Genomic DNA, 25,719 nt, shown 5'->3' with positions numbered 1-25,719 from the left:
AACTTTCTAGGTTTATCCGTTGAGTCCCTAAAGTTTTTTAGGGGCTTTATGGGACCCTAAATTATGATATGACCTACTATTTTAGTCTATGTCAACTTGTAATAGTCGGTTTAGTGACTTTTTAGACCAAAAAACTCACATTGTGCCCTATAAAGCCCAAAAAAAAAAAACAAGTCCGGGGATCAATTCGTACAAAAAAAACTCTATTTTTCTTCTAAAGTCGATTCACACTTGTCACACCCCCAGCCGACGGCGGAAACACTGGGCGGTGTTACGTCATTCCTCGTATCATAGTTATCAACTTCCTGAAAACACATGCATTTTAAAATACGTCAACATAAAGTTGGTGAGTTCACAGGTTTTGACTCCATATAAAATAACACTTTTTCTCAAGTTCAAAAGTATAGTTTGAAAGTATCATTTTGACTCTCCAACATTTAGTATATATATTAGGTATCATGGTTTACTTATTAAATAAGTGATATACCTATAAGTTTCACATATCATGAATAAATGATTGTAATCCCATACAAACTAAGGTTGCTACGTATAAATTTTATTTCAATTTTATACGAGTAAAACCGCTACGTATAAATCTATTTTAATTCTGTACGAGTAAGTATGCTAGGGATAATTGTCTACTTAATGAGCAAGTAAGATACCTGCAAGTTCCTTGTACTTAGAGTATAAGTCGTTGGGAAACTTATACTTAATATTCATACTTGTATATCGACAAAGTATAATGCTTCTAAAGTTGTGCTACCATGAGTCCGTAACCGCTGCTAGACATATAAACCTCTGATTAAAAGATATCCCACCAATGGTTCCTCTATTGGTGCCATAAAGGATTCCACCAACGTAAATACTTCCCCCGTATGCTTCATCGACGTCGGGTCCACAACAATCAATAGGACAGTTCGTCACCCGCAGACCGTTGGGTTGTAGCTAGCAACCACATGTGGGGTCGTCAACCCGCATAGATCTATAGTCCACCGTAAAACCGATTGGGTTGCAGCCAACAACCACGGATGGGGCGTTAACCCACATAGATCCATACACAACTTCCTCGCTCACACGGGATTAACGGTTACAGGTCAGAGGATTTCCACTAAGATTCCCAATCTTAGTTGATGAATGAGGTAGCTCATGTAGACTTTGTCGGCTTCCTAGAACTCTAACAACAAAGTATATTCGTGTCTAAAACCCTAAGTCACTAGACTATGCTTTTAAACATTACTCTTAAGTTCATAATACTTTAGGTAGTACAATAGCTATAACTTGAGGTAAAACCCGGTTTTATCTTAACATAAAACCAACAATAACAATATATAACATACCAAGTTTTATCTTGACATAAAACTAACAATAACAACATACTTATCAATTAACATATAGAACTTCCGAGTATAACTCTGGAACTACATCGCACATAACATATATATAGAACTCCCAAGTATAACTCAGGGTCTACATTAGTATAATATTATGCTAACAAGTTTACAATAGTTGTATGTTTTCAAAATATCATATTCAAAAAAACTATATCCCGATTAATATAACTATCTATGTTGATACGAACATACTATCATATAGACATAATATTAAATTAAATACAATATTTAGCATGCGTTTCCCCCCAAAAACATTTAAAAGTGGGGCCGTGAAACTCACCCTAGTAGCATGATCTATAGAATCTAAGCGGTCAGAGGCTCGTCGTTGTCAAGCTCATGAAGGGAAATGGCCTTCGAAAACGAGAGAGAATGAAAGGAAAAGGTGTAAGGGAATGAATGAGCTTTGATCTCTATTTATAGGTTGTTCTGGGCCATTTCACGACGTGACATACCTAGGGTCAGGTCGTGAACATCCATAAGTCACCCCGTAGCTTTAACACGTGTTTTCTAGCCTCGATTAGTGTCCTTGACACATTTCACGTCGTGAAATTAATGTTCACGTCATGAACCATGGCGGCTAGGGTTTCTGCCACGTGTCATGCACTTAGACAGCTACATCTTCGGAAGCTCATAACTTTTGCACACGAACTCCGTTTTTCACGTTCTTTATATCCACGCGTAGGTATTTCCGAGTACTACAACATTTTTTTATACTCCAATAGCTAGTTCTAAGTCTATTTTAAATTCCACTTGTTACAAAGGCTATAGTGATAGAATTAATCATAACTTCTTCATGCAAAGTCAGATTTAGACGTTCTATATATTTTTGGAATCGTGTAGACTTGTAGTGTTGAATGAATATATCATTAAAAATCAAAATAAATCTATTATAATGTGTGTTTGTTATATTTGTGGGAATTATCTTTGACCTAATTTTGACTGGTGTTACAACACTCAATTTCGTACCCTCCTGAACAAAATGCTCATCAACATTTTATTCAACCATTGCAGCCACCATAACCTACCTTAATCACCATCAAATAAATATCACAACCACCCACTCCAAACACCCTTATTCCTCTCATTTGTCTCGTGAAATAAGCCACTATTGGAGTACCCATAACCCACAAAAACCACCAATCAGCCACCATAACCAATCACCTGCAAATCGAAAAAAAGAGATTAACTCTCGTTTTCTTTGTGAACCTCATCAAACCTACACATCCTTCTCAACATCGCATCCATCAAACCTACAACTCAGAGGGAGGAGAGGTAACTTGTGTGATTTTGAACAGAGAAGAAGGAATGAGGGGGTCAATTCCTTGAAGAGCTGAAAGCAAATCAAAGAAAATAATGGAATGGGGTTGTGATCGAGAATCAATTAGAAGGGGAAAAGGGTTGTGATCTTTGGTGAGTGCGTGTCACGATCGAGGGTGAAGACGAAAAAAAGAGCAGCGATCAATTTTTTGGGAGGGTATGAATTGATAGTGAATCAGCTTTAGAAGAAAATGAGAGTTTTTTTGTACGAATTGATCTGTGAACTTATTTTTTTGGCTTTATAGGGGCACAATGTGAGTTTTTTAGTTTAAAAGGTCACTGAACCGGCTATTACAGGTTTACATGGACTAAAAGAGCAGGTCATATCCTAGTTTAGGGACCCATAAAACAAGACAAAAACTTTAAATATTCAACGGGTAAACCCTAGAAAGTTCGTAGGACATTTGTGTCATTTTCCTTTATTTTTTTAAGGGAGTAGATAATAATAAATAAATTGGTTTTCATTATATTGAATTGATGCTAGTGGCCTATTTTGCTTTTGGCCATTAATTTTTGAAAGATTATAGTTTTTTTGAACATCAATATCATTAAGAATATTTGTTTTAACTATATGTCTATAATATTGATTCCATATGATCATAAAAGTCAAGATTGATAACAACCTCTACTTGTTTTGTTTTTTATTTTACAGTTTTTAACTAATATGTTCATTTCTTTTGTGATCAACAACGGTTTCATTCCTTGACATCCCTTATATCGAAATATTAGTTAGGAATAATGGATCTTGGGTTTTCTCCCAAACTAATTAGTGACAACAACTTGGAGTCATGTTTTGTAATAATTATTCGTTCATAGATGCTTCAAAAATTGGGTGGATTAAGTAAGTACTTAATGTAACACTCGGTTTTGAAAGTGTTTCATTGCTCGGGGTTGCGGCCCAATTATTATTGACATAAGGTTTAGGGCCTTGGGAAAGGAAGAATTTGGCCCAGTTCGGAGGTGGGGTCATGGCATGAGTGACCCAAGTATTCGTTTGTGTCTTCGGAAGCCAAGGGTATGATTGTAAACGGATGTCTCGGTCTTTTATAAGTTTTGGGTTTTACTAGGAAGGTTTTAAGGCTTGGGCATGTTGTTAGGAGCGTAGGGCTTCTTGCCACCTTTTCGTGGATATAAGGTTCATTGGAAACGGACCTCGGATGAGGAAGTTATGACGCTTTGAAGTTATTAGCAATATTGGTCCCTAATGGAGATAAGTGGCAAGGAAATCCCATGCATGCAAGGTAGCATTCGCGAGAGTACGCCCAACGTAAGCTGGGTACGCCCAACGTAAAAGGGATAAGTGGGCGTAGGTGTGGGAGGTGTACGCCCAACGCATGTTTAGATTCCTCAAACCCTAATTTTTAGGGTTGAGCACTATATAAAGAACATTATGTCCTTCAGGCCAGCCTCCCTCTCACCCTTAGACAGCTCCCACGAAACCCTAATCCATAGTTTGTGTGTTCTTGTTCTTGAAAGGCCTTTTGGAGAGCATTTTCGCGTTTTGATCCATCCCCCAAGGAAGTGAAGGGCAAGACAAGGTGTTGGTGCAAAGAAGTTGTAGATCTAGGATTGTTGCTTCATTTTAGACCTTTTCAAGGTATAAAGTTATGAACTTGGTGGTTATTCTCTTAGATCTCTTTTAGGATTGGGTTTATGGACTCTTTTGGTCCCATGGATGAAGTCCCTTGTGTCCATGTCGTTTTTGGAACTTAGAATTTCCATTCTCAGTGTTATCTGGGTCATTGGATCATAAAGTTGTCATCTTTGGGATTAAAATCCTTCAATGCTTTAGTTATGGCCATTTTCATGGAAGTAGATTTCTATACTTTGAGATTGGGTTCATTTGGGTCATGTAAAGTCACCAAGACACCAAGTCAGCGACTTTATCGATTAAGATGTTGAAGAAGACTTGGATCTGTGATATTAGCATCTGGAATAAAGTATTAAGTGCTTAATGGTATAAATGGCTTAACAGAGCAGTATGCTAGGCGTAAAAGCATGTACGCGCAACGTACAAGCCATACAACATGTATGCGCAACGTATAAAGGAGTACGTCCCGCGTACTCATTGGATTTGGGCTTTGCGTTGTTTAGGCCATTTCCATGGGCTGGTATCTTGGGCCTTAGTAGTCCATCTGGAATTGAACCTTTGGACTAGAGAAAATCTTTTCAACACCAAAATATCCTTCAAATATGAATTTTAACATAAAATACATTAGCAACATAATAAGAAAAGTAAGAAAAACTGAAACTAAACATATCATAGTTAACTAAAATGCAATGTAGAAGGCAACATTTCTTATAATACAATTTAGAAGGCAAATCAACAATCCTTTCATAGTTTTCTTTCATTCTTGTATTTAACCAAAAATTAAATGCTAAAAATCACAAGTTACTTCCATTTGTTATCAACAAATAGCAACTTACTTTCATTTATTAGTGGATTATATCCTAATAAGAAATAACTATAAGACTCTTAAAGTACATTAGTAGTGGCTTAATAAATGGAATTACATTACTAGTTCTTGCATTTATCCCATCCATTGTGGTTAATTGACTTATTAGATCTCTGAGTCAATTGATAATCAGAGCCTAAAAAACTGCAGTTTCAGGGAGCAATAATTCAAACCCACCCAAGTAAACAAATTTAGAGTTTTACACTAATCAAACACAATCAGCATATCAGAAATGCAAACACTCTTACTTAAACAAAAACCACATTAATAAACCACTTTTTGATCAATGATGAAATCAAAATCTTGAATCATGGACTGTTTGTGAGACCAATGCTACCTCACCTCCATATGATACACCCGATCCATTTCTTTTTGAAACCTACAAACAAGATCATTTACTGAAAACCCCTTTCTCAGGTTCAATGAAAATGCATATTGGTGTTCTAAATTACTATATTTTGAGTTGGTAATCAAGGAGACAAACATGCATGCATCATTCAAGAGTTGCGGGTGGAATTTGCATAAAAAGTGTTAATGGTTCTCAAAGCCATGACATGAACATCACAAGCTACTAAGATATAATATATTGGCAACATTAGTTAGAGATTTTGAAAGGAAATATAAAGAATGAAATTTATATGCTTAATTGGTATCAAAAACGATCACCATTGGCATTGATTTACTCCAACTTCATTTGCTCAGTCATCCAATCTAAACATTCCTGTACGCTTCCACAAGAAGGGTTAGCAAGTTGCAGTAATCTTCGCTGCCATTTGCCAACAGCTTTTCAACCCCCAAATGCCTCATTATATCCTTCCCATTAACCAAAGCTTTCATTTCCCACACTTTTTCCAGACCTAATCTCAAGATTTCTTGCTCAACCTCTACAAACACTTTCCTTCTTTTCTCCACTTCATCCCCACCTAATACTAATACACCCTCCTCAACAGCAGTATTCTTAAACAAAAAAGTAGACAGCATCAATGCAGCCCTCCATAAACCTTTGATTTCCCTCAGAAGCAAACCCAACAAGATTCTTGTTTTCGATGCCACAGAAACCTCAATAATATCAGTTTCCCAAGGAATTTCCATATCTTCACCAAACAATATCAAAGGGATCAAACACAAAAACCTGTCAACTGCATCATACAGCCTCATAACCTCATCACCATCACTAGTGTTGATAATTATATAGGTCACAACGGGTGCGGTTTTCTTTTTGTTATCTATGTAGACAGTCATCCAAAGTGGAAGGAGCAAAGACGCATACAAATACACCCTCTTCTGTTTATCTGTAAAACCACATCCACCCACTTCACAATCACAATCACACATGCATCTCCATGCCAGATCCATATATCCTACACAGATTTTATCTTTATTGTCTTCTTTTAAGATTAAAGGCTTGCAATTTGGAGGTGGTGTGAAGACAACCCAAAGTCTGATAAATAACCCAATGCTTTAGCTCGTTGGTTCCCACTTAGCATAAGATCAATCTCATGCCTGATTCTTTCTCTGCTGACTTTATCAACAATTGCTGATTTCACATCATTGTCTCCAGCTGCAACCTTTACCTCTTCCCCATTTCAAACTCTAACCTAGTACTAAACCGGATTGCTCTAAGAACCCTCAACGGATCATCCAAGAATGTCTTCTTTGGTTCCAATGGTGTCATGATATTCCTACACTTCAAATCATCTAACCCTCTTCCTGTGAAATCTTCAACTTCACATGTATGGATGTTATAAAACATGCTGTTAATGGTAAGATCCCTTCGATATGCATCCTCTTCTGCAGAACCAAATCGCATACTTGGAATTCTGCTGTTTTGGAATTGGGTGTAATCTTCGCATCGCAAGTTGACAAAATCAATCCAGACATCAAAGATACACATTCTTGCTGTTTCCAGATGCTTGGATTTGTCTGGATTGCTTCGAATCTCAATGAATTCTTTTCTTTCTTCTCCTGTAGAAGCCAAATATTCGTTCACCTTCATACAAAAGTCACGCCATAACATTTTATCAATGGCAATATCGATGTCATTGCATTCTTGCCCTAAGAGTTTGTCCCTCACCCACCCACCAGCAACACGAAGCTGGGTTTCAAGATTAAAATGAGCAATAACTTGGCACAGCAGATAAAATAGATTCTTCTCTTTATCAGTTGGATAAATGTTAAATGATCCATTTTTCTTCATCGTCGCACTGCAACATGGACACAACAAATGACTTCTTTTGGGGAAAAAATGAAAGCAATTTTCTGATAATCTGAATAAATAAATATGAATGTGCACCTTGTAATCGCTACATGCAATAGATGAAGAACAGGACCGGAGATGGGCAAATGTTCTTGGAGACCTTGCAAATCACTGGTTTGCTAACCCTATAATCGAAAAGATATTAACAGAATCCAAACAACGACTATTTTATTTCCAAACAAGTTGACAGGCCGGTAAAAACTTGTAAAAGACATTAAGAGAAACAGAGATTAAACAGTTACCTGAGATTTTGTTACGGACGTATAGACTTGAAGGAATGGTGTTATCAAGTAAGGGTGTGATTGGAAGAACGAGGGATTTACAATGTATGTAGCCGCAGCAACGATGGTCGATGGATGAACACTGAACAGAAGAGAAAACTGAAGCCGAATTCGAAGAGTCGAAGACGATACTGGAGAGTGGAGACGGTCAGCGAGGCAGGCTTGACGGCGGAGGCGCCAACCAATAGGGGCGGCGGGACGGCGGAGGGAGGAAAGAGTCAGAGAAAGCGGTTTCCGGTTTTTTCCTTGGGGCGGGACCCAATATGAAGATTTAACAGCAATTTTTTTCAGTAAAATCCATAAATAAGGTCCATTTCAGTGGACTGTATAAAGTATAAACTTGCATTTTAGTTGAAAATTAATTTTATTAAATACATTTTAGATTATAAAATCAATGGTCTATTAATCAGATATAAGTACTTGCAGAAATTTATCTTAGAAAACCAGAAAAATATTCTTTTGTTTTTGTTTTCCTAAGAATGACAGATAACATACAAGAAAACATGTTGTGGAGGAATACACATTATCATTAATGCCTTTTTATATCATATCCAATACAATTTCACAATTAATACTGCAAATGGAAAACCATATTACATTGCACTTTGCGCTTTGCAACTGGTGAAAATTAATCCCATGCTAAACGAATAATATATGAATCCAAAAAACTCGAGGCACAAATAACCAAGTTTTCATGGTTTTTTCTCTTCATCACCATGAAACACTACTAATCTCCATTTGTGCACTTTTATATAACTCTAATCTCTTTGCTAGTGACGAACGCCTCTCCATGATCGCAGGATCTTCATTCAATAAATTTGATAACTGAATTGGCTGCATAATTATAAACCATTCTTATTAATATTTAATTCACAGGCCCATTGGTGTTGAAATTTGACTTACAAAGTAACTGAAGATGTTGTTTTTATAAATATGCTATTGTTACTAAAAAAAAACCACGAACAAATGACTAGTAACTTACAGTTTTTCGACCTAACTCTGCAAAAAAATGGTCAAGAAGACTGCGTTTGGCTTCACGCACTTGACAGTGAACCACGGACTTTGGAACCGAGTTCACCAGGCCTGCAAGAACCATATTCACATACTGCAACACTGTTGCTCCTGTTTTCGATACAGAGAATGATTTAGTTGAACATCTGTTGTAAAATATATATAGGGTTAAATGCAAGAAATATAGCAATGTACTTTTCTCTTGATAAGACATTATATTTCGAAAGAAATATCTACCCAATTAAAACAGTGAAAATTGTTTTGTATTTGGATGACATTGCTATAATTGGGTAGATTGTTGAGAGTACAATGTTGTGTAATAAAAACAAATGAAAGTAAAGCAGTGAAAGTACGTTGCTATTTCTTGAATTTGACCCTTATCGAGACCTTACAAAATGAAAATGATAAAACGAGGAGCTTACCAATTCGTCTAAGGTACGAATCATTGTATCTATCAAAAATGGACAGTGTCGGGTTTCCACCCTTCTCAAATTCTTGCGGAAGGTTCCGGAAGAAATCAGCCGTCAGGTAACAACATTCCATATCAACCAACATAAGTGTCGCCTTCCTACTTTCTTTCTTCATTCTTTCAAGCGACTCATTCGCAGCCCTCTCCACTTCTTTTCTCAAACTCGGATACTGCTTCAATTCCTAAACAACCAATCAAATTATTATTTTTTTAATTAAAAAAAAAAAAAAAAAAAAAACTTTTTCAAGAAACCAAACATGTGATAAAACCCATTAACCCACCATGGTCTCGCTGATGGCCTTGCGGACCAGCTCCTTGAGTATGATATCAACCTAAAATCTTGAAAAGTTAGTTTTTTTTTTTTTTTTTTCAAGAAATTAAGAAGTAAGAATGCTATTAGTATTTTCTTTTGAAATAGAAATACCGCGTTGACTGAGGCCTCAGCAGGGCCTTTGATGGTGATTAATGAAGATTCAATAATGTGACGGTATCCTTGCTCAGGGGCTATGAGATGTGGTTGATATCCATCAGCTTCTGTGATCAGTTTCTTGATATTTTCCATTGACAATTGTTGCTCAAACTGCAACTTCTTAAGAGCAGCAGGAAGCTGCCTTTCAAAAACATGGTATATTTTATCTCCCCCGGATCGCCTACACAACAACAAATAACTTTCCATCACGGCATTGTACTTTCAACTTTTTTTTTTCTTATTAAGGTAATGTACGTTCATTGTTATTTTTTGCATTCAACCCGTTTTAGTGGTTGAGGATCGTGTCCTTACATTCCGTTTAGATGTTCTTTGTATATTTGATCAAAAGCCCGACAAATATCCATTATCAGAAGCAACTTCCCCTGTAATATTTTTAACCATATATAAACATCAACATCTATTAGGTGCATCTTCACACATACACACACAAGACTTACACCAGCATCAGTAGAAATAGGCTTTCCAAGATGGCTAAGTTCAGCTTCAAGATCAGCAACTGTTTTGCTGATTAGCGACTGTATGCCTGGGATTCTTGATTTGATCACGCCTTCTAAATGCTGATGAGAGTAAATCAAGTCATCTTTCAACAACACATGGTTTTAGCATCTTAAATGATTAACTAACTATACCTTTGAAAGCATCTTTGCAAGATATTCAGACCCCATTCTTGGAGCCAGGTGTTTGTAGTCTCTGCTGTTGGAGAAGTATTCTCGCTCCCTACGTCTAGCAGAAGACATATCAACCCGTTTGTTAATATCTTGTTGTGAACGATTCACAACCCCAACCCATGGAAACTTTAGCCGATATGATTTTCCTTCTAAGATCTAAAAAAAAACAAGAAAACATAGATAAGATGATGATGATGATGATGATGATGATGATGATGAACCCCACCAAGAACACTTAAGATCGATATCATTCAGCAGATTAACTTACATCGACTGCATCAGTACCCTTATCCATCAAATCAATTTTGGTCAAGACTCCAATAGTTCTTTCTCCTAAAGTGGCAATTCAAATCTCAAGCTCATAACTTAGCATTCAAAATGATTTAGAGACTGAAGTTTGAGAATGTAAATGCATTCTGGTACCTGTGGGGTCCACTTCACGCGACATTTTAATCGCATCTGATGTAGCCAGATCTTGATTAGCAGGTGAAATAGCCAAAATAATGCAGTTTGGCTGCATCAAGAAATTTTAAATTCCATCAACAGAAAGAAACCCAAGAGTGTGTACTCATTTTATAATCGTCCAAGATTAAAGTCAACCTTTTGAATATAGGCACGGAGCATATCCTCAATCTCTTGTACAATGCTTTCAGATTGACCATCTACATTCATTCAAGATTTAAATTAGGAGGAGCTCATTTCATGACTGTTGATTCCATTAAAAAGTAATGAAATATCTGCTTCATTTACCAACTGCAACTTTTGTGAGTCCAGGAAGATCGACCAAAGTCAAGTTCACCACTGTTGAGATCAATGATTTCATTAAAATCGAATCCGAATTCATTGAAGGCCTATATTTGCTAGTTTTATATTATAACATTGAATGTTATAAATTTACCATTTGGAGAATAGATACTAAGATGAATGGGAACACTTGAAATTTGTTTCGTTTGCCCCGTTTCACGATCAGTCTCATCTGAAATCTCTTTCCTTACAGCAGCTACACATTATCATTATAAGATCACCACAATTATGTCACTACTTATCTGACAAAACCATGATCAATATGCATGAAGGAAACAATTGAGAATAAGGGCAGTTGATGATACCAAAATCATAAAACTTTTTTGATGGAAGGTGGAGGAATTCTGCATATTCTTTGCTTTGATCTATCGTATGAAGCTGCAAAACCAGCGGGCGCCTAGTAACGATTCCTGGATATAGCAATCATAACACATCGATCATCATTTCTTGATTCAAATTATTGTCAAATGAATAAGGATGATATGACATTGGCATACCTGATCCTCTTGGCAAGAAGTCTTTGCCAACAATACTTTCCAAAACTGAAGATTTCCCAGAACTCTGTCCAAATTAGACAACGAATCAAGTGAATACAAAACAACCCCATAAAAAAGATAGAAACTTCGTTGAATGATAAGTATAGTTGCTCATCTGAAGATGTAAAATTCTACTTCCTACACATGCACAATTAAAGACATGAAAGATGGGTGTTCGATTCAATAAAGAAAGTTGGGTGTACACTGTACAGTAGAGATAACAGATATAGACACATTCTTCTTCATTTAGTCGGTTGAAGAAGCTGATTCTGTTGAGACACATGCATGAATGCATACATTTATTTATGGGTGCTTGCGTCTCTAAACTAAAGCAAGAATCTTTACTGATTATTCTGCATTTATAATTATGAGCTAAATCTAAGATGATGAAATTCACCGATATAAAGGAAAAGTATAAAAGAGATGGAATTAACCTGACCACCAACAACAGCGATGGAAGGCAAAGAGTCCCAAAGAGTTGGCAATGAACTCGCTTCTCCGTGATCACCCAATGCTGTGCATGCTCTTTGTAATTTGTTCACTAAGCTTATCAAACTCTCCATTGATGTGTGTGTGTGTGTGAGAGAGAGAGAGAGAGAGAGAAGCTTGTTTTAACAGGAAGAGGGTTTGTATTGTATATATACAAGAGAATCGATCGCTAAACTGTTGACTTTAAGCATAACGAGACCTTGACAAATGGACCCCAGTTGCATTGTTTTCATAAATTTAAATTTCTTTTCTATACACATTCCTTCTTCCATAAGTTTGGTACACACTCCTTCTTCCATAAGTTTGTTATTGGGTCAAAGTTTGAAGTTTATGAGAGGAGTCCATTTTATTTAAGGATGATCAATTTCTCAATAGGGTTGCGTTCGTCAATAAGGAAACTTGAAAAATCTATTTAGCTTATACGAGTAATTGTTTTATAGAGTGAATTACAAACACATATAATATCATAGGGACTAGATTTGTAAGCAGCCGATAAAAAGTATACATTAACAAAGAGTATATTATAAGTTATTTATGAAGTCAAAGTCTACAAATATTTGTCCTCTTTGTTGTTTGTTTATAGTTTTATTTGTTTCGAAAGTGTTTATATTACTCATATTCTATAGATTATTTGTATTGACGTGCATGTAACTTTTCATTTGGTTTGACGTTGATGTTTCAAGTGTCAACGCGTTTTATAACACTTTGGAAACCTCACTGATTCGGAATTATATTTTATAATTAGATTAGATGATAGCCCAACCATGGCTTAAAACAAATCAGATCGGCCAATGTATTTTTTATTTAGAATCGGAACACAGTATTTGTCTGGTATATTCCAGCAAATCTATACATCAAAAACATAAAAAGAACCAACCTAACTTAACCTCCTAGTTAAGATATCATGCTTATTAATTAACAAACAATGATCGTGAATCTTGATGCAAAAAGACACCGGAAGTATAAGATTGCCAAAAAAAAAAAAAGAGAGAGCAAGGGAAGTATAGATACAGAAAGCATAAATCTTTACTGAAATAATTTTTAAATATAAGGAATAAAAGAAAGGACACCACATCCCTACCCACTGCTACACAAATACCATAAATATTCCATATACAAGAAACTAGAAACCCATCTATTTGTACGAGATAATGGACTAACTACAGTAGTTTTTTTTTTTTTACCTTGTTTTACTTTCTGCGTTAGCCGGGCTACCTTACCTTAACTTCTATGACAAAAACCATTAAAAAAAACAACCAACCAGTAATTAATTACAGAAGAAAGAAAGAAAGAAAGAAAAGCTGATAGGACTAAAACCTAATTAATAGCAAGTAGTAATTGCAAAAGCTGTTGTTACTTTTCTTTGGATTTGGATTTGGCTTTGGCTTCATCTTCATCTTTGGTTAGATAACCATAGGGGTTCTTGCTGGCCCAATTCCACTGATCTCTGCACATCTCATCTATCCCATACTTTGGCCTGCAATAACCAATTAACCATAACCATAACCATAAATAAATTATCTTTTTTTTTGACTTTTCATAGGCAAGATTTAAGGTCACATATATCTATCTATGTTCATTCATATTAGCAGTAAAAACAAGATGATCACTACTTACTTCCAGTTCAATTCACGTTCTGCTTTCTCTGTTGATGCATATACCACCTCAGCATCACCAGGTCGACGCCCAGCTGTCACAATAGGAATTTGCTGGACAAACACAAACATTACATGTAAGCCTTATCATCTATATACACCATTCTAGCTACTTTCGGTTTTATTATTATTAATTGGGTAGATTTTCTTAAAATAAACAAATAAATACAAGTAGATTTTCTTTATGAACAGTGGATAGAAACTTGATAACATATTTTCAAGATTGTAATTGTAATACCTTTCCTGATGCCTTTTCAAAAGCTGCTACCATCTCCAAAACAGATGTGCCTTTACCCGTTCCCAAGTTGTAGACTTCACAGCCTAAAAAACAGATAATGGTTTGATTTAATGTCAAACAGAAGAAAATTTCCAAAACTACAAAATGTCATCTGTAACACACACACACACACACACCTATTTTAGGGTCCGAGAGTTTCTTCAAAGCAGCAGTGTGTCCATCTGCTAAATCCACAACATGGATGTAATCACGTACCTGAAAATTGAGGGTGAAAAAGGTAATTATCAACATCGTAATTCCCAACAAACAACAGGAGGAAAACTCAGTAGAACCTCAAATAAGGTAATTTCAAATTCCAACATTTCCCAATCATTGCAGATAAGTTTTATGAAACAGAGCATACAACACAAAAAAGAAACCAACCCAAAAGAGTATAGATAGATGCATTAAATCTTTACTGAAATAGAAATATGAAAGATTGAAAAGAGTAGAAACATTAAAGTAACATACCCCGGTTCCATCTTTGGTGGAGTAGTCAGTTCCAAAGACTGTAAGTGTAGGTAGCCTACCAACTGCTACTTGCTGGACAAATGGCATGAGATTGTTTGGAACCCCACGAGGATCCTCACCAATATCACCACTAGGGTGGGCCCCAACAGGGTTGAAATACCTCAACAGAATAATTTTCCATTTAGAATCCGAAGCATATATGTCCCGACACATCTCCTCAATCATCAGCTGAAGGGACATTCATTCATTCATTCCATTAGTATTTACTATTTAGTTGTAATGTAATGTAAGCAAGCAGTTGATAGATATTTGATAATCATCATACCTTGGTTCTTCCATATGGATTGGCTGCAGATAAAGGAAAATCTTCAGTGCATGGTACCTCCTTTGGCCATCCATAAACAGTGGCTGATGATGAAAACACTAGCTGAAATGTTTCATAACAGATTATGCAATCAGGAGGGCGTTCATGTCATTTCTCAGATTTGGGTATAATAATAATAATAATAATAAAGGGGGTACACCATACCTTCTTGCATCCATGGGCATTCATAACTTGCAATAGAGTTAAAGTACCAATGATATTGTTGTCATAATACATCAAGGGCTTCTTCACACTTTCACCAACTGCCTTTAATCCAGAAAAATGAATAACAGAATCAAACCTGCATGGATATCAGAATCAAAATTCATACCACCAATTTCTAATCATTTCAGTAGTTTAACCACTAATTTATGGACTAAAATTCCCAATAGATATAACTTATAACAATAGTTTGTGAAAGGAAAACTTACTTTGTTGACTTAAAAAGTTCCTCCAATGCAGGCTTATTACGGATGTCAATCTGTGGCGAAGAAGAAACCTTAGAATCTTTGGTATTTAAAAAAAAAAAAAAAAAAAAAAAAGCATAATTTATGGTGGTGTGGGCCAGGTAAGGGGTTGCAGTAAAAATAATTGTTTTGGAGTTTGCTCAAAAGAAAAAACATAAGGATTAAAAAAAAAAAAAAAAGAAGATAAATCTGAGGTGCTCTAACAATAAATTTTTTAACCAACTTTTTCAGTTGGATGTAGACTTGCCACCAACATAGTTGTAACTCCTAACTAAACCTAAACTGTACCATCAATCAATTTCTAAAAAGGCATTACCTGAATCACAACTTAATTTGGCTACCTAACAATTCAACACTCACGATAGTAAAGTAAATACATCTAAGTGAAAAACCCTAACTCGATTATTTACTGGATAAATCGTCATCAGTTTTATTTTATTTTTTGAAAAGGACTACAATCAACATAAAGTACCCTCAATTACATCTAATAATTGACTTGTCGGATACAAAATCAATTCTGAAAGGAAGGCATAGCAAAATTCTAAGGGTAAAACTGACGATTTTCAATCCAGTAAAGAACCTAGTCGATCAACTGTTTAATTCAAAACCCAATAATCGTACATGCAAAACTAAACCCCGAATCTTTTAAAAACTCGAAACACGGGAAGAATTATCCACGAACGTGGAATTTGAAAAGGGGCCAGAAAGAATTTTAACCTTGTGAAAAGACAGGTTACGTCCATAATCACCGGCGAGTTTCTGAACTCGATGGATAGCAACATGAGACGAATTATCAAAATTATCAACAACCACCGTCTTGTAACCTTCCAATAATAACTGCAGCACAGTATGGCTCCCTATATACCCAGCACCACCGGTCACCAATACGCAAAGAGGCGGCCCCATCGTAATTCAAAGTTTTCTATAAATGGAACCGCTACCCAAACAAAATTCAAGAACAGGAAGCGACTCAACCCCCAAAAAAGCTCTCCTTCTCTCTTTACGTATAGAAAAAACGAAGCTTTTATGTACAATTTAAAGTGGCTAATATGATTATAAGGATCTGTAGAGACGAAGAAAAAGAAAGAATATTGGGTATGTTGGTTTTGACAGAGAGGAGAATTGAATCAGACGAGTGTTTAAGCTTTTAACATTATTTACAAACAGGTGGGTTTGACGTGATGAAGTCCATGTAGTATATATACTGTTGGCATTGAAACGAGTGGGACACATATGGGAGAATGCAAATTTTAATTAGGGTTTCTTTAATGTCTTTCACGATCCCAATTGGGGGAGGATACTCTGCTACGGGACGACACGTGGTCAAATGTCACTGGATTAAAGTTGTGTATATGAAGAAAAATACTAAGGTGGTACAGAAAAAAAAAATCTTGTATTGTTATTAAAATCTATTTATTTGGATACTGATATTGTATAATACATTTTAATTACCGAATTATATTTTTATGATAAGCTAACTATTATGCAAATTAGAATGTGAAAGAGCAATAACGAAAATATAATTTATTATAAATTTTTAAATGATATAATTACAACCGTTCACTTTAAGATGCTTTCGTTTTATTTGTTAAATAAAATGATTATAATGATTGGTTTGAGATAACATATAATTAGTTGCTTCATTCATATATTACATAAATTTATTTAAAAAGGAACATTCATATATTACATAAATTTATTTAAAAAGGAAAATTAAATATAAAGGTTTAACTATTAAGAAGTTTGAATTTATAAAAAAAAAAAAAAAAATTAAAAATATTGAATTATTAAAATTGAAGAGTTTTTTTTTAATTTAAATAAATAAACAAAAGAAAATTAGCGTGTCTTTAATTTAGGCCCCTATGTGCATATAATACCACACACTGCGGTATGTGATGTGACACTGTGGTGTGTGATCAACATTGCACCGATCCTCCTTGCTTCACTGTGGTAAGTTTGTCGTGCATTATGGTTTCACAGTGCGATATAAACCTTCAAATGCGGTACTTTATACATAAAAATGTGTATTGTGGTGGGTGTAGTAAGGTGTGTTGTGATACCCACCTGCTTTATAGGGTGAGTGAAAAAAATGAAATGACAATAAAAAACTATGTTATATGTCGTATGACACCCACTAGCCTTAGGAATTTTGAAATTGGAAGGTAAATCCATTAATGAAATAGATATCAATTTATTATTATATTTATTGTAGTTATTATATTTAAATATTATATGAAATTTAATAAAATGAAAAACCCATAAAATGACATGTAAATATAAATTAATTTAAAATAACCACATATCAAAATGTGCCAAAATGAATAAGATGACGATATGTCCCAAAAGATCTTTTATTTATTAGAGTAGAAATGGTGATATTGTAGGATGTTTACATATGTAGGATATTTATTTTTGGAAAACTAATAAGTCAATAAGGTCATGAGGTATACAACCTATACCAAAGGGCGTGGGTTCTTCCGGCTCAACCAAAATCACCACCACTGAAACATGGATGATTAAATGGAGTACTCCCTAAATAGATATAGAGTTGTGGAAGAGAGAAAGAAAAAAAGGAAGAAAGACAAATGACAGATTAAGATAAATATAGACTTTCTATTTGGTTTGTCATATATATATATATATATATATATATATATATATATATATATATATATATATATATATATCCCTGCCACTCTCCACAAACCACAACGCTCGTGGATCCAAGGATGGCGTGCACGACTGTAGTACAACCTCCACATAGCCACAATTTTGTATCGTTGCTTCTATATCGTTTGGCCTAAGCACTCTTGAAACTCAATCACAAACACCATCTAAACCCTTTAAACATTGCACGAGATGTTCATCCACTTAAAATCTTTCTTTGATAAACATGAGTTTACTTTTCGTTTTTCTTTTTCTTTTTTAATATAAATGAGAGTTTTCTTGTACGCCAAAAAGTTTTTAATATAGATGAGGATATTTAATTTCTATTACATATGTGAGGGATGACGAGGTTAACTAAATTGGCTCGCTTTTGGCTTACAACAATTTTATGGCCCGTTAGGATACTCCTTCAGTCATAGCTTTATCGATGTTGCACTTCGAACATAACCTATTAATTGTTGTAAGTCCAGTAATGGATTATGTCCCAATACCTTTAATAAATTTCAATTCATGATTACTTTTAGATGAACCTATAGAGGTTTTGTCCAATGCTTTTGCTTGGATCAGATCATATTTGGAAATGGCATCAAGTGATGTTGCACAAATTAAAAGTCGTAAGATCTACCATTAGAGTGTGTAGGGGTAATTCAAGGTCTGTAGACAAGTTGATGTCATGGATACTATCAAAAATTGATGGAGTGAAAATGGTTCTTGGATATAAACCTTTAGTCTCCCCTGAAAGATGCAAATAAGTAATTCAAAAAAAACGTATCATGAAATTAGATACAACAAATAGGCTTGTCCTTAAACAAAATATACGAGTTAGATGGGATGTCGAGGGAAATGAGAATACAAAATTCTTTCACGCTATCATTAATACTAGAGGCTATTATTCTACATTGGTTGGGAAAGAGAATAAACATTTTCTTACAAGGGTATGGATACATTCCTTATCACAACATGTTTTAAATTTATGAGGACAACATATCTCGTAAAAGTTTTGTAGTTAAGCGTGCCCACGCGAGAACAATTCCATGATGGGTGATCAACTTAGAAGTTTCTTTGTCAGGTGACCCAACACACGTATTATGAGGAATGTTACAGATTATATTAGAGTTAGGGCATGTATTGATGTGCTCAACAGGGATGTCGAACCCTATAAAGGTAGTAAAAAGGGGGGGGGGGGTACCTGCACTTGATCACACCAACACATGTGTTATGAGGAATGTTACAAATTGTATTAGAGGTAGGGCATGTGTTCATGTGTTCAATAGGGATGTCGAACCCTATAAAGGGGGTAAAGGTGAGTGACTAGCTACACTTGATCACACATCGTCTATGTGTAACACTTGTTTTCCATACTAGACCATATAAAGACTTAATGGGATCAAATATGGGGTTTTTGGGGAAAACCTTGTTCCATTACGTGGTCATGGCTGTATAAAATGTGCATCAATCTTGTGTGCCACGACGTGACAAGTTGATGGTCACAATGTGGCGGTCACTTGAGTGTTTAACCCTAATTCGGGGGTTTGTGCCCCTGTTTAAGGGAAGTGAGGGCTAGGGTTTGTACACCCTCAAACTCCATCACCCTACAAGAAACCCTAACCTCCATTTTTACCTTGTGATCTATTTGTGGTGATTTTAGCCCTTGAAGAAGAATAAGAAGAAGGTGTTCTTGAGCATTGTTCCAGCAAGCAAGCCTCTTCATCATCATTTTGTACTATTTATGGACTTTTGTAAGTCCTCAAGATCTTACCTTTCTTATTATATCATGCTAGATCTAGATTTCTACCTACTTTTCTCCATGTTTAGGTTGAGTTGAGTGAATGAATTACATAAATTTAGCAACTTTATGGATTATTGAGATCCCTTGGCAGACATATGTTCCAAATCTGAACTTTGTTGTGTATTGAGCTCCATGCATGAGATCTTGGTTTTATTTATCCATTTTGATTGGGTTTGAGTGTTAGACTTGCATTGGACATGCATGACTGAAAAACATTGATCTTTATGTCGTATTAGACATTAGGAAGCTTTTTGGAGTGTATAAAGATAATACGGGAAAGTATCCACACTCCTTGAATGTAACTTTAATAAAATGGGTTTTTATTCTATTTTTTAAAAAATAAAAATATATTCTGAATTTTTGGGACGTTACACTATGAAGGAGAAGTAAACATTCATTATAAGGAGTGTGGATACTTTCCCTGTCATAATGCATATTTTAAATTCGCGACGGATCTCATAAGAACTTTGTAGTTAAATGTGCTTTGACAGTAGCAATTCCAGATGGGTGACCCATTGGGAAGTTTTGTGTTGGGTGGCCCAAAACAGATAATATTATGATACGTGTTACGGAGTATTTTATGTCAGCATTGGCATCTTTAATCCCTCTATGCTTATGTTCTCTTAGGGTGGGTTTTATGTTTAATACCTCTATGTTTATCTTCTTTTTTGACGAGTTTGTCGTGTATCACAAACTAAGATAATAAATCGTTCATTTGAACCGTACTTGTCATCCGAACCAAGACTCTTGGGAATCACGAGCAACACTTCACCCTCCTAATGTCTAACCAATATGCTTGCTAAGAACTCTCCTATAAAAAAAGACCCTTAAAACAAGTGTATATTCCAAATGGATAACATAAGATTTATATTTTAAAATGGGTTTCTGCTTTGTTCAGTTTTCAATAAAATCAACTTTTAAACCATTTTAATTATTTATAAAAGTTTTAATAAATTTTCATTATGTCAAAATCATTTTCATGTCATTTATTAGTCATTTAACAAAATGTCGCGTTATAATTTAAAAGACAAAATTGCAAGTTTGGTCCCTGTGGTATGTCAAAAATAGGATGTTTGGTCTAAAAAGTTTTGGGATTGGACCGGTGGTCCAAAAGGTTTGATTTGTTGTGGAATTGGTCCAAAGGCTTAACAGCCGATTGTGCCCTCTGTTTGTGTGAGGGTATTTCTGTCCAAAAGGATTGATCTTGTAAATTGTTTTTCAAATAAGGGTAACTTCTAAATAAATTAATTTAACGTTTGATTCCACTTTGACTTTTAACTGGTCAAAATAGGAAGCCTATTAGAAAGTGGTTAAGGGATTTTTTTTGTTCGTCATTTGATTGATCGTCAAGGGGAACGCAAAGGAAACGAATACAGAACACGAAGGGAAGAAAGAAGGCATAATCGAATGGGAGGAAGAGGAGATTGGAACGGGAATGAACCAAAGGCAGTCAAGAAGAAGGCACACGAAGTCAACGAAGGTTCAATCATTCTTCTGGCTGAAGGAAGGGGGTCCGATGGCTTCTGATTTTTCGTCGATTGATTTGCCATCGATGATGGCCTCCAGGATTCGACTTAGGCCGAAGAAGAGGAATGGAAAGGAGGAGGCAGCGAGGGGTGTTAGGAGGTGGTAGTCGATGACTCATTATTCTTCTACTCCAATCGTGAGGTGCGAAGGGGAAAAACGAAGGGTACGATAGTAACAACTAGCTGATCTTTTGAGCTACTTCCGATCTACCTCCCTTCTATTCGAGTTTCATCATCGCATGAAAAGAAATCAGTCAAGGAGGCCGTCGGAGCAACCCTCTTGCCATCACTACTGTTGACAACAGTGTAACGCCCGTGTTTCTAGGCTAGGCATTAATATTGATATAATAGTCTAGGTTAACCTTTATAACTCATTTTGAAATAATAGAAATGTATTATTTGAGTATTATGTGTCTTATGCTTAATTGTGTGATTTAAATGAGTTAAGAACAAGATTAAGCGTAAAATTAAAATATTAGATAAACCCGATATCTATGAAGGAAGTTGTAGTGGTCGTGACAAAGGTTCCAGATATATAAAGAATGCCGAAATCCGAGTTATAACGAAGAAGTTATGACCTGTCGAAGTTTCGCGACAGAACCAGTACGCCATTGTGTGACGTAAATAGTGCATTTACGATAGAGTGATATTTAGCATTAGTGATCTAAACGAAAGTCATAGAATACGTTAAACCGAGAGCATACATAAAAAGAACGTATAAATCTGACTTCGTATGAGGAAGTTATGATTTTTTGAAGTTTCGCCTTAGCGGTATGCAGCCCAAATCTCGAAATTGAGATCGAGTGATATTTGGCCGAAACAATCTAAACGAGAATCGAAGATCTCGTCGATAGTAGTCCAACGGTGAAAAGACAGACGCAAACGGGCGTCGGATGAAGAAGTTATGAATTTCTAACGGAGTTTTTCTGTCCCGGCCTACTAAAAATAATATAATCAAAGTTAAATTCAAAATTAGTCGACGGAGTCTAAACGAGAGTTGTAGAGCATAATCTCACATACGTGTGCATATAAAGAACCTCAAAAACGGAGCTCGTATGCAAAAGATATGAATTTTAGAAGTTTGGAAATGCAGAGTACGCCCAACGTACTCATGGTTCTTGGTCTGGGTTGGGCCACGCCGCCCTACTCCACCACTTAAGTGTCTCAGGTCCGAAGTCTTGACGCATCCGATCCAATCCACTCAGTACGCCCGGCGTACATGTCGACGAAGGAGTACGACCCGCGTACTCTAAAGTTACGCCCAGCGTAAATCGAGGGTCAGCCCCTATAAATAGAAAGTGAGACCTCCGGGTTTTATTGCTAATTTCCACTTCTTCACCCCTTTTTCTTTCTTTTACTTTGCGAGAAATACCCCCGAAGCCCCGATATCATCCTGACACCCATAGCAAGTCCCGAAGATCCCGAGAAAAAGAGCTTTCAAGTCGAAGCTTTGCCCGCGAGAAGCCCGGTGTGTGAAGATATCCCAGATTTATCGGAGAATTTCTACTTGAAGAGCTGCAGTGTTGTCCGAGCATCATCTTATCAAGTGAGTGTATATTCATTTTCTTTTAACACATAAATACGAAGTATTCTCTATAAAATACGTGCTATGTGTTTATATATTATTTGTTTATTTGAGATAAAATGTTGAATGAATGTTTTATACACGTTTTACGTTGTATATGTATTTTTATCTACAAATATATTGGGTGAAACATGGGTAGATAGTTGATGTGTGATTAAATAAAATAATGAGAGGCCTCGATGTTGTTGTTGATTCAGTCATCTAGCGGAGTTTAGATGACGACCACAGACTTTTCTAGATAGTCTAGTGGAACGCCGACAGGCTCGCCACCTGTAGGTGTTAATGAACTTGGGTGTTTATTTGTTGTACTCCATCCCCCACATATATTGCTAAGGAACCCCCGAAGCATGTGTTGTCACCCCGATGAAAATCCTTAGGATATGTCCCTTGTGATAGTTGTTTTAGGGACGTAAAGCGGGGATAACGGGAATGTGTAATCGGGTTATTGTTGGTTGGTGAAATTAAATTTAACTATTTATTGTGGGTTGAAAACCCTATATGCTCACCAAGCTCCCAAGCCTGACCCACTCAATTTCTTTGTATTACAGGTAGTGGCGCGAGAGCATAAGTTGGAGAACTTGTGAAGATGTTTTTGTTTATAGACCAGTAGTTGTATATAACTTTGTAAGGTCTATGTTTTATTGTTTATGCTTTTGTGTCTGTATCGGAACATGACATTCCGAGTTTTGATATGTAATGAAAATACATTTATTTAAGAAATGCTTTAATAAACCTTATTTTATCATGTACTGTTTTGGGGACAAATTATGCAACTCTTTTAAATCAATGGATTTTCTCTGAAATTAATTTAAAAGCATAAATGAAACCGGTCTTTTCTGGCCATGAATTTGGGGATGTCACGGTTGGTATAAGAGCATTAGTTTAAGCGAACTAGAAATTTGTAGGATTTCTAGACTTAAACTTAGAATGCTAAGTGAAATTGTGAGATGAGTGTCTGTCATATTTCAGACACGAGCACTAGTTTATTTTAGGAAAGTTGCCTAAAATGTTTTTATGTGCTAAATGTTATATGTTTTCCATATATGATATTATTTGTTCAGATCTATGGTTTGTTGCCAACCGGATCTGGAGACCTTATGTGTTTAGGATTCTAAGCGTATGATTACGGTATTAGAACTAGCATGTAAACGTTTTGGAATGATAAGGATGATTTAATTATCTATCGTGATTAAGGATTTAAATTAACCTTATTCGGTGTGTAGATCAAAAATGGTAAGAACCAGAAGTGGAGTTGGAAACGTGAACGAAGACAGGAATCAACCACCTGTGATTGAGCGAGTACATGTTGTAGCAGCAGCACCTGAGCCAATAACAATGGTTGGTGTACAACTGATGATTCAAACAATGTTGGATCGCCAAATGGATGAAACTAGACGTCTGCTTCGGCATAATCGTGAAGAACTTTCAATGTCGATCGAACAGCCCGAGTTGAATGAAAGGCATTCGGAAGGAGGTAACTTCAGTAGGATTGTTGGTCAAGCCAACCCACCGATAGGTAGACAAAATAACCACGATGGAGGAATTGAGGGACTTGGATGCAAGTACAAAGACTTTTTGACTTGCAAACCATCGACCTTCACTGGAAAGGAGGATCCGATCGGAGTTATGGATTGGATCTCAGAAAAGGAGCTAGCCTTCATGACGTGTGGTTACAGAGGCAAGTTGCAAACCACGTTCACAGTGCATCAGTTCAGGGGTGGAGCTGTTTGTTGTTGGAACACTCTGGGGAAGACCCTAAACCCTAATGAGCCACTACAACTGACTTGGGCAGAGTTCTTGGTGCAGTTCAAGCGCAAGTTATGCTCGGCCCAAAACCTACTGGAGTTGGAGAACAAGTTTTTGACGTTGACAAAAGGCAGCATGTCAGTCGACGATTACACCAATGCCTTTACAGAAAAAATGTACTTTTCTTTGCGCATCGTTCCATACGAATTGACGAAAGTTGATCGATATGCAAAGGGATTCCCATGGGAGTACGCGGTGCCAGTACGTCAGGCACCTACTCTAGAGGTGGCTATTTGGGCTGCCAAGTCTGTTGAGGATATGATCAAGGGGAGAACCGCCAGCAAGGTTGAGGTTGGCGAAAAGAGAAAGTTTGAAGGAACTTCGGGTTCCAACAAGAAAAACAAATTTTCGAAGTCTAATTCGAAGTGAAATGGTGTGACAAGTGCAAGAAAAAGCACTATGGGAAGTGTAGTGAGGAGGTGACCTGCTACAAATGTGGAAAAATTGGGCATTATGCCAATGAGTGTCCATCCAACAAGAGAATGTGCTTTAGATGTAAAAAAGAGGGGAACATGTTGAAAGACTGTCCTAAAAAGAAGGAGGCAGCAAAACCCAATATTCTGCCAAAGCCGAAGGCGAGAGCCTTTAAGATGACACTTGAGGTTACGAAAGATGAAGCTGATGTCACTTCAGGTACCTTTCTCGTAAAAAAATTGCCTGCCCAAATTTTATTTGATTATGGAGCCAACTACTCCTTTATTTCGCATGAATTTGGTAGAAAACTAGCTTTGCATGTCGATAGACTAGATAATGCTTTATTAGTCGAAGTTGCTAGTGGCAAGTTTATACCTGTTAGCCATCGCATGAAAAACATCTTCATTGATTTGAATGGGAATAAGTTCCACAATGAATTATTGACTATTGAACTTAATAATTCGACATTATGCTGGGAATGGATTGGCTTAGCGCTAATGATGTCGAGATATTATGCAAGAAGAAGATA

The 25,719-nt window shown here is 36.1% G+C and overlaps 2 protein-coding genes and 1 pseudogene across 3 annotated transcripts; all 3 read right to left on the bottom strand.

The window, feature by feature from the left end:
• Positions 1–5,634: 5,634 nt before the first annotated feature.
• LOC145091554 (tRNA nucleotidyltransferase cca1-like) lies at positions 5,635–7,949 on the bottom strand (annotated as a pseudogene). The gene is made up of 3 exons (XR_013702204.1): positions 7,664–7,949; positions 7,458–7,546; positions 5,635–7,368 (listed from the first exon to the last, which is right to left on the bottom strand). The product of XR_013702204.1 is annotated as a tRNA nucleotidyltransferase cca1-like (transcript).
• A 269-nt stretch (positions 7,950–8,218) lies between these two features.
• Positions 8,219–13,045, bottom strand: LOC145091552 (dynamin-related protein 5A-like). The gene is made up of 16 exons (XM_079029299.1): positions 12,115–13,045; positions 11,642–11,705; positions 11,450–11,554; positions 11,239–11,340; positions 11,091–11,141; positions 10,941–11,002; positions 10,764–10,854; positions 10,609–10,673; positions 10,302–10,496; positions 10,110–10,229; positions 9,964–10,034; positions 9,607–9,832; positions 9,464–9,514; positions 9,136–9,364; positions 8,685–8,824; positions 8,219–8,536 (listed from the first exon to the last, which is right to left on the bottom strand). The coding sequence occupies exons 1-16, from the start codon at positions 12,241–12,243 to the stop codon at positions 8,414–8,416; spliced, it is 1,824 nt and encodes a 607-aa protein (XP_078885425.1). The 5' UTR covers positions 12,244–13,045; the 3' UTR covers positions 8,219–8,413.
• Positions 13,046–13,177: 132 nt separating this feature from the next.
• Positions 13,178–16,601, bottom strand: LOC145091553 (UDP-glucose 4-epimerase GEPI48-like). Its single transcript, XM_079029300.1, has 9 exons — positions 16,121–16,601; positions 15,368–15,417; positions 15,102–15,237; positions 14,898–14,999; positions 14,573–14,800; positions 14,239–14,317; positions 14,063–14,145; positions 13,787–13,878; positions 13,178–13,646 (listed from the first exon to the last, which is right to left on the bottom strand). Exons 1-9 carry the CDS (start codon positions 16,307–16,309, stop codon positions 13,523–13,525), a joined length of 1,083 nt encoding a protein of 360 aa, XP_078885426.1. The 5' UTR covers positions 16,310–16,601; the 3' UTR covers positions 13,178–13,522.
• Between the last annotated feature and the right edge of the window lie 9,118 nt (positions 16,602–25,719).

The sequence above is a fragment of the Lactuca serriola genome, chromosome 3 (assembly GCF_051521515.1).
Source record: "Lactuca serriola cultivar US96UC23 chromosome 3, Lser_US96UC23_V15, whole genome shotgun sequence".
Classification (NCBI taxonomy): domain Eukaryota; kingdom Viridiplantae; phylum Streptophyta; class Magnoliopsida; order Asterales; family Asteraceae; genus Lactuca; species Lactuca serriola.
Note: the sequence above shows the minus strand (reverse complement) of the source record. Positions and strands in the feature narration are given on the sequence as shown.

Bases quoted from the DNA above. Each gene is read 5' to 3' on its own strand.
- LOC145091552 (XM_079029299.1), bottom strand. From the start codon at position 12,243: ATGGAGAGTTTGATAAGCTTAGTGAACAAATTACAAAGAGCATGCACA. The intron at 10,855-10,940 runs GTTGACTTTAAT...TTCTTGATGCAG, and splicing joins TCCGTGCCTATATTCAAAAG to CCAAACTGCATTATTTTGGC. The intron at 9,515-9,606 runs GTATTTCTATTT...TCAAGATTTTAG, and splicing joins CTGAGGCCTCAGTCAACGCG to GTTGATATCATACTCAAGGA.
- LOC145091553 (XM_079029300.1), bottom strand. From the start codon at position 16,309: ATGGGGCCGCCTCTTTGCGTATTGGTGACCGGTGGTGCTGGGTATATA. The intron at 15,418-16,120 runs GTTAAAATTCTT...TCTTCGCCACAG, and splicing joins GTAACCTGTCTTTTCACAAG to ATTGACATCCGTAATAAGCC. The intron at 15,238-15,367 runs GTAAGTTTTCCT...ATATCCATGCAG, and splicing joins GAACTTTTTAAGTCAACAAA to GTTTGATTCTGTTATTCATT.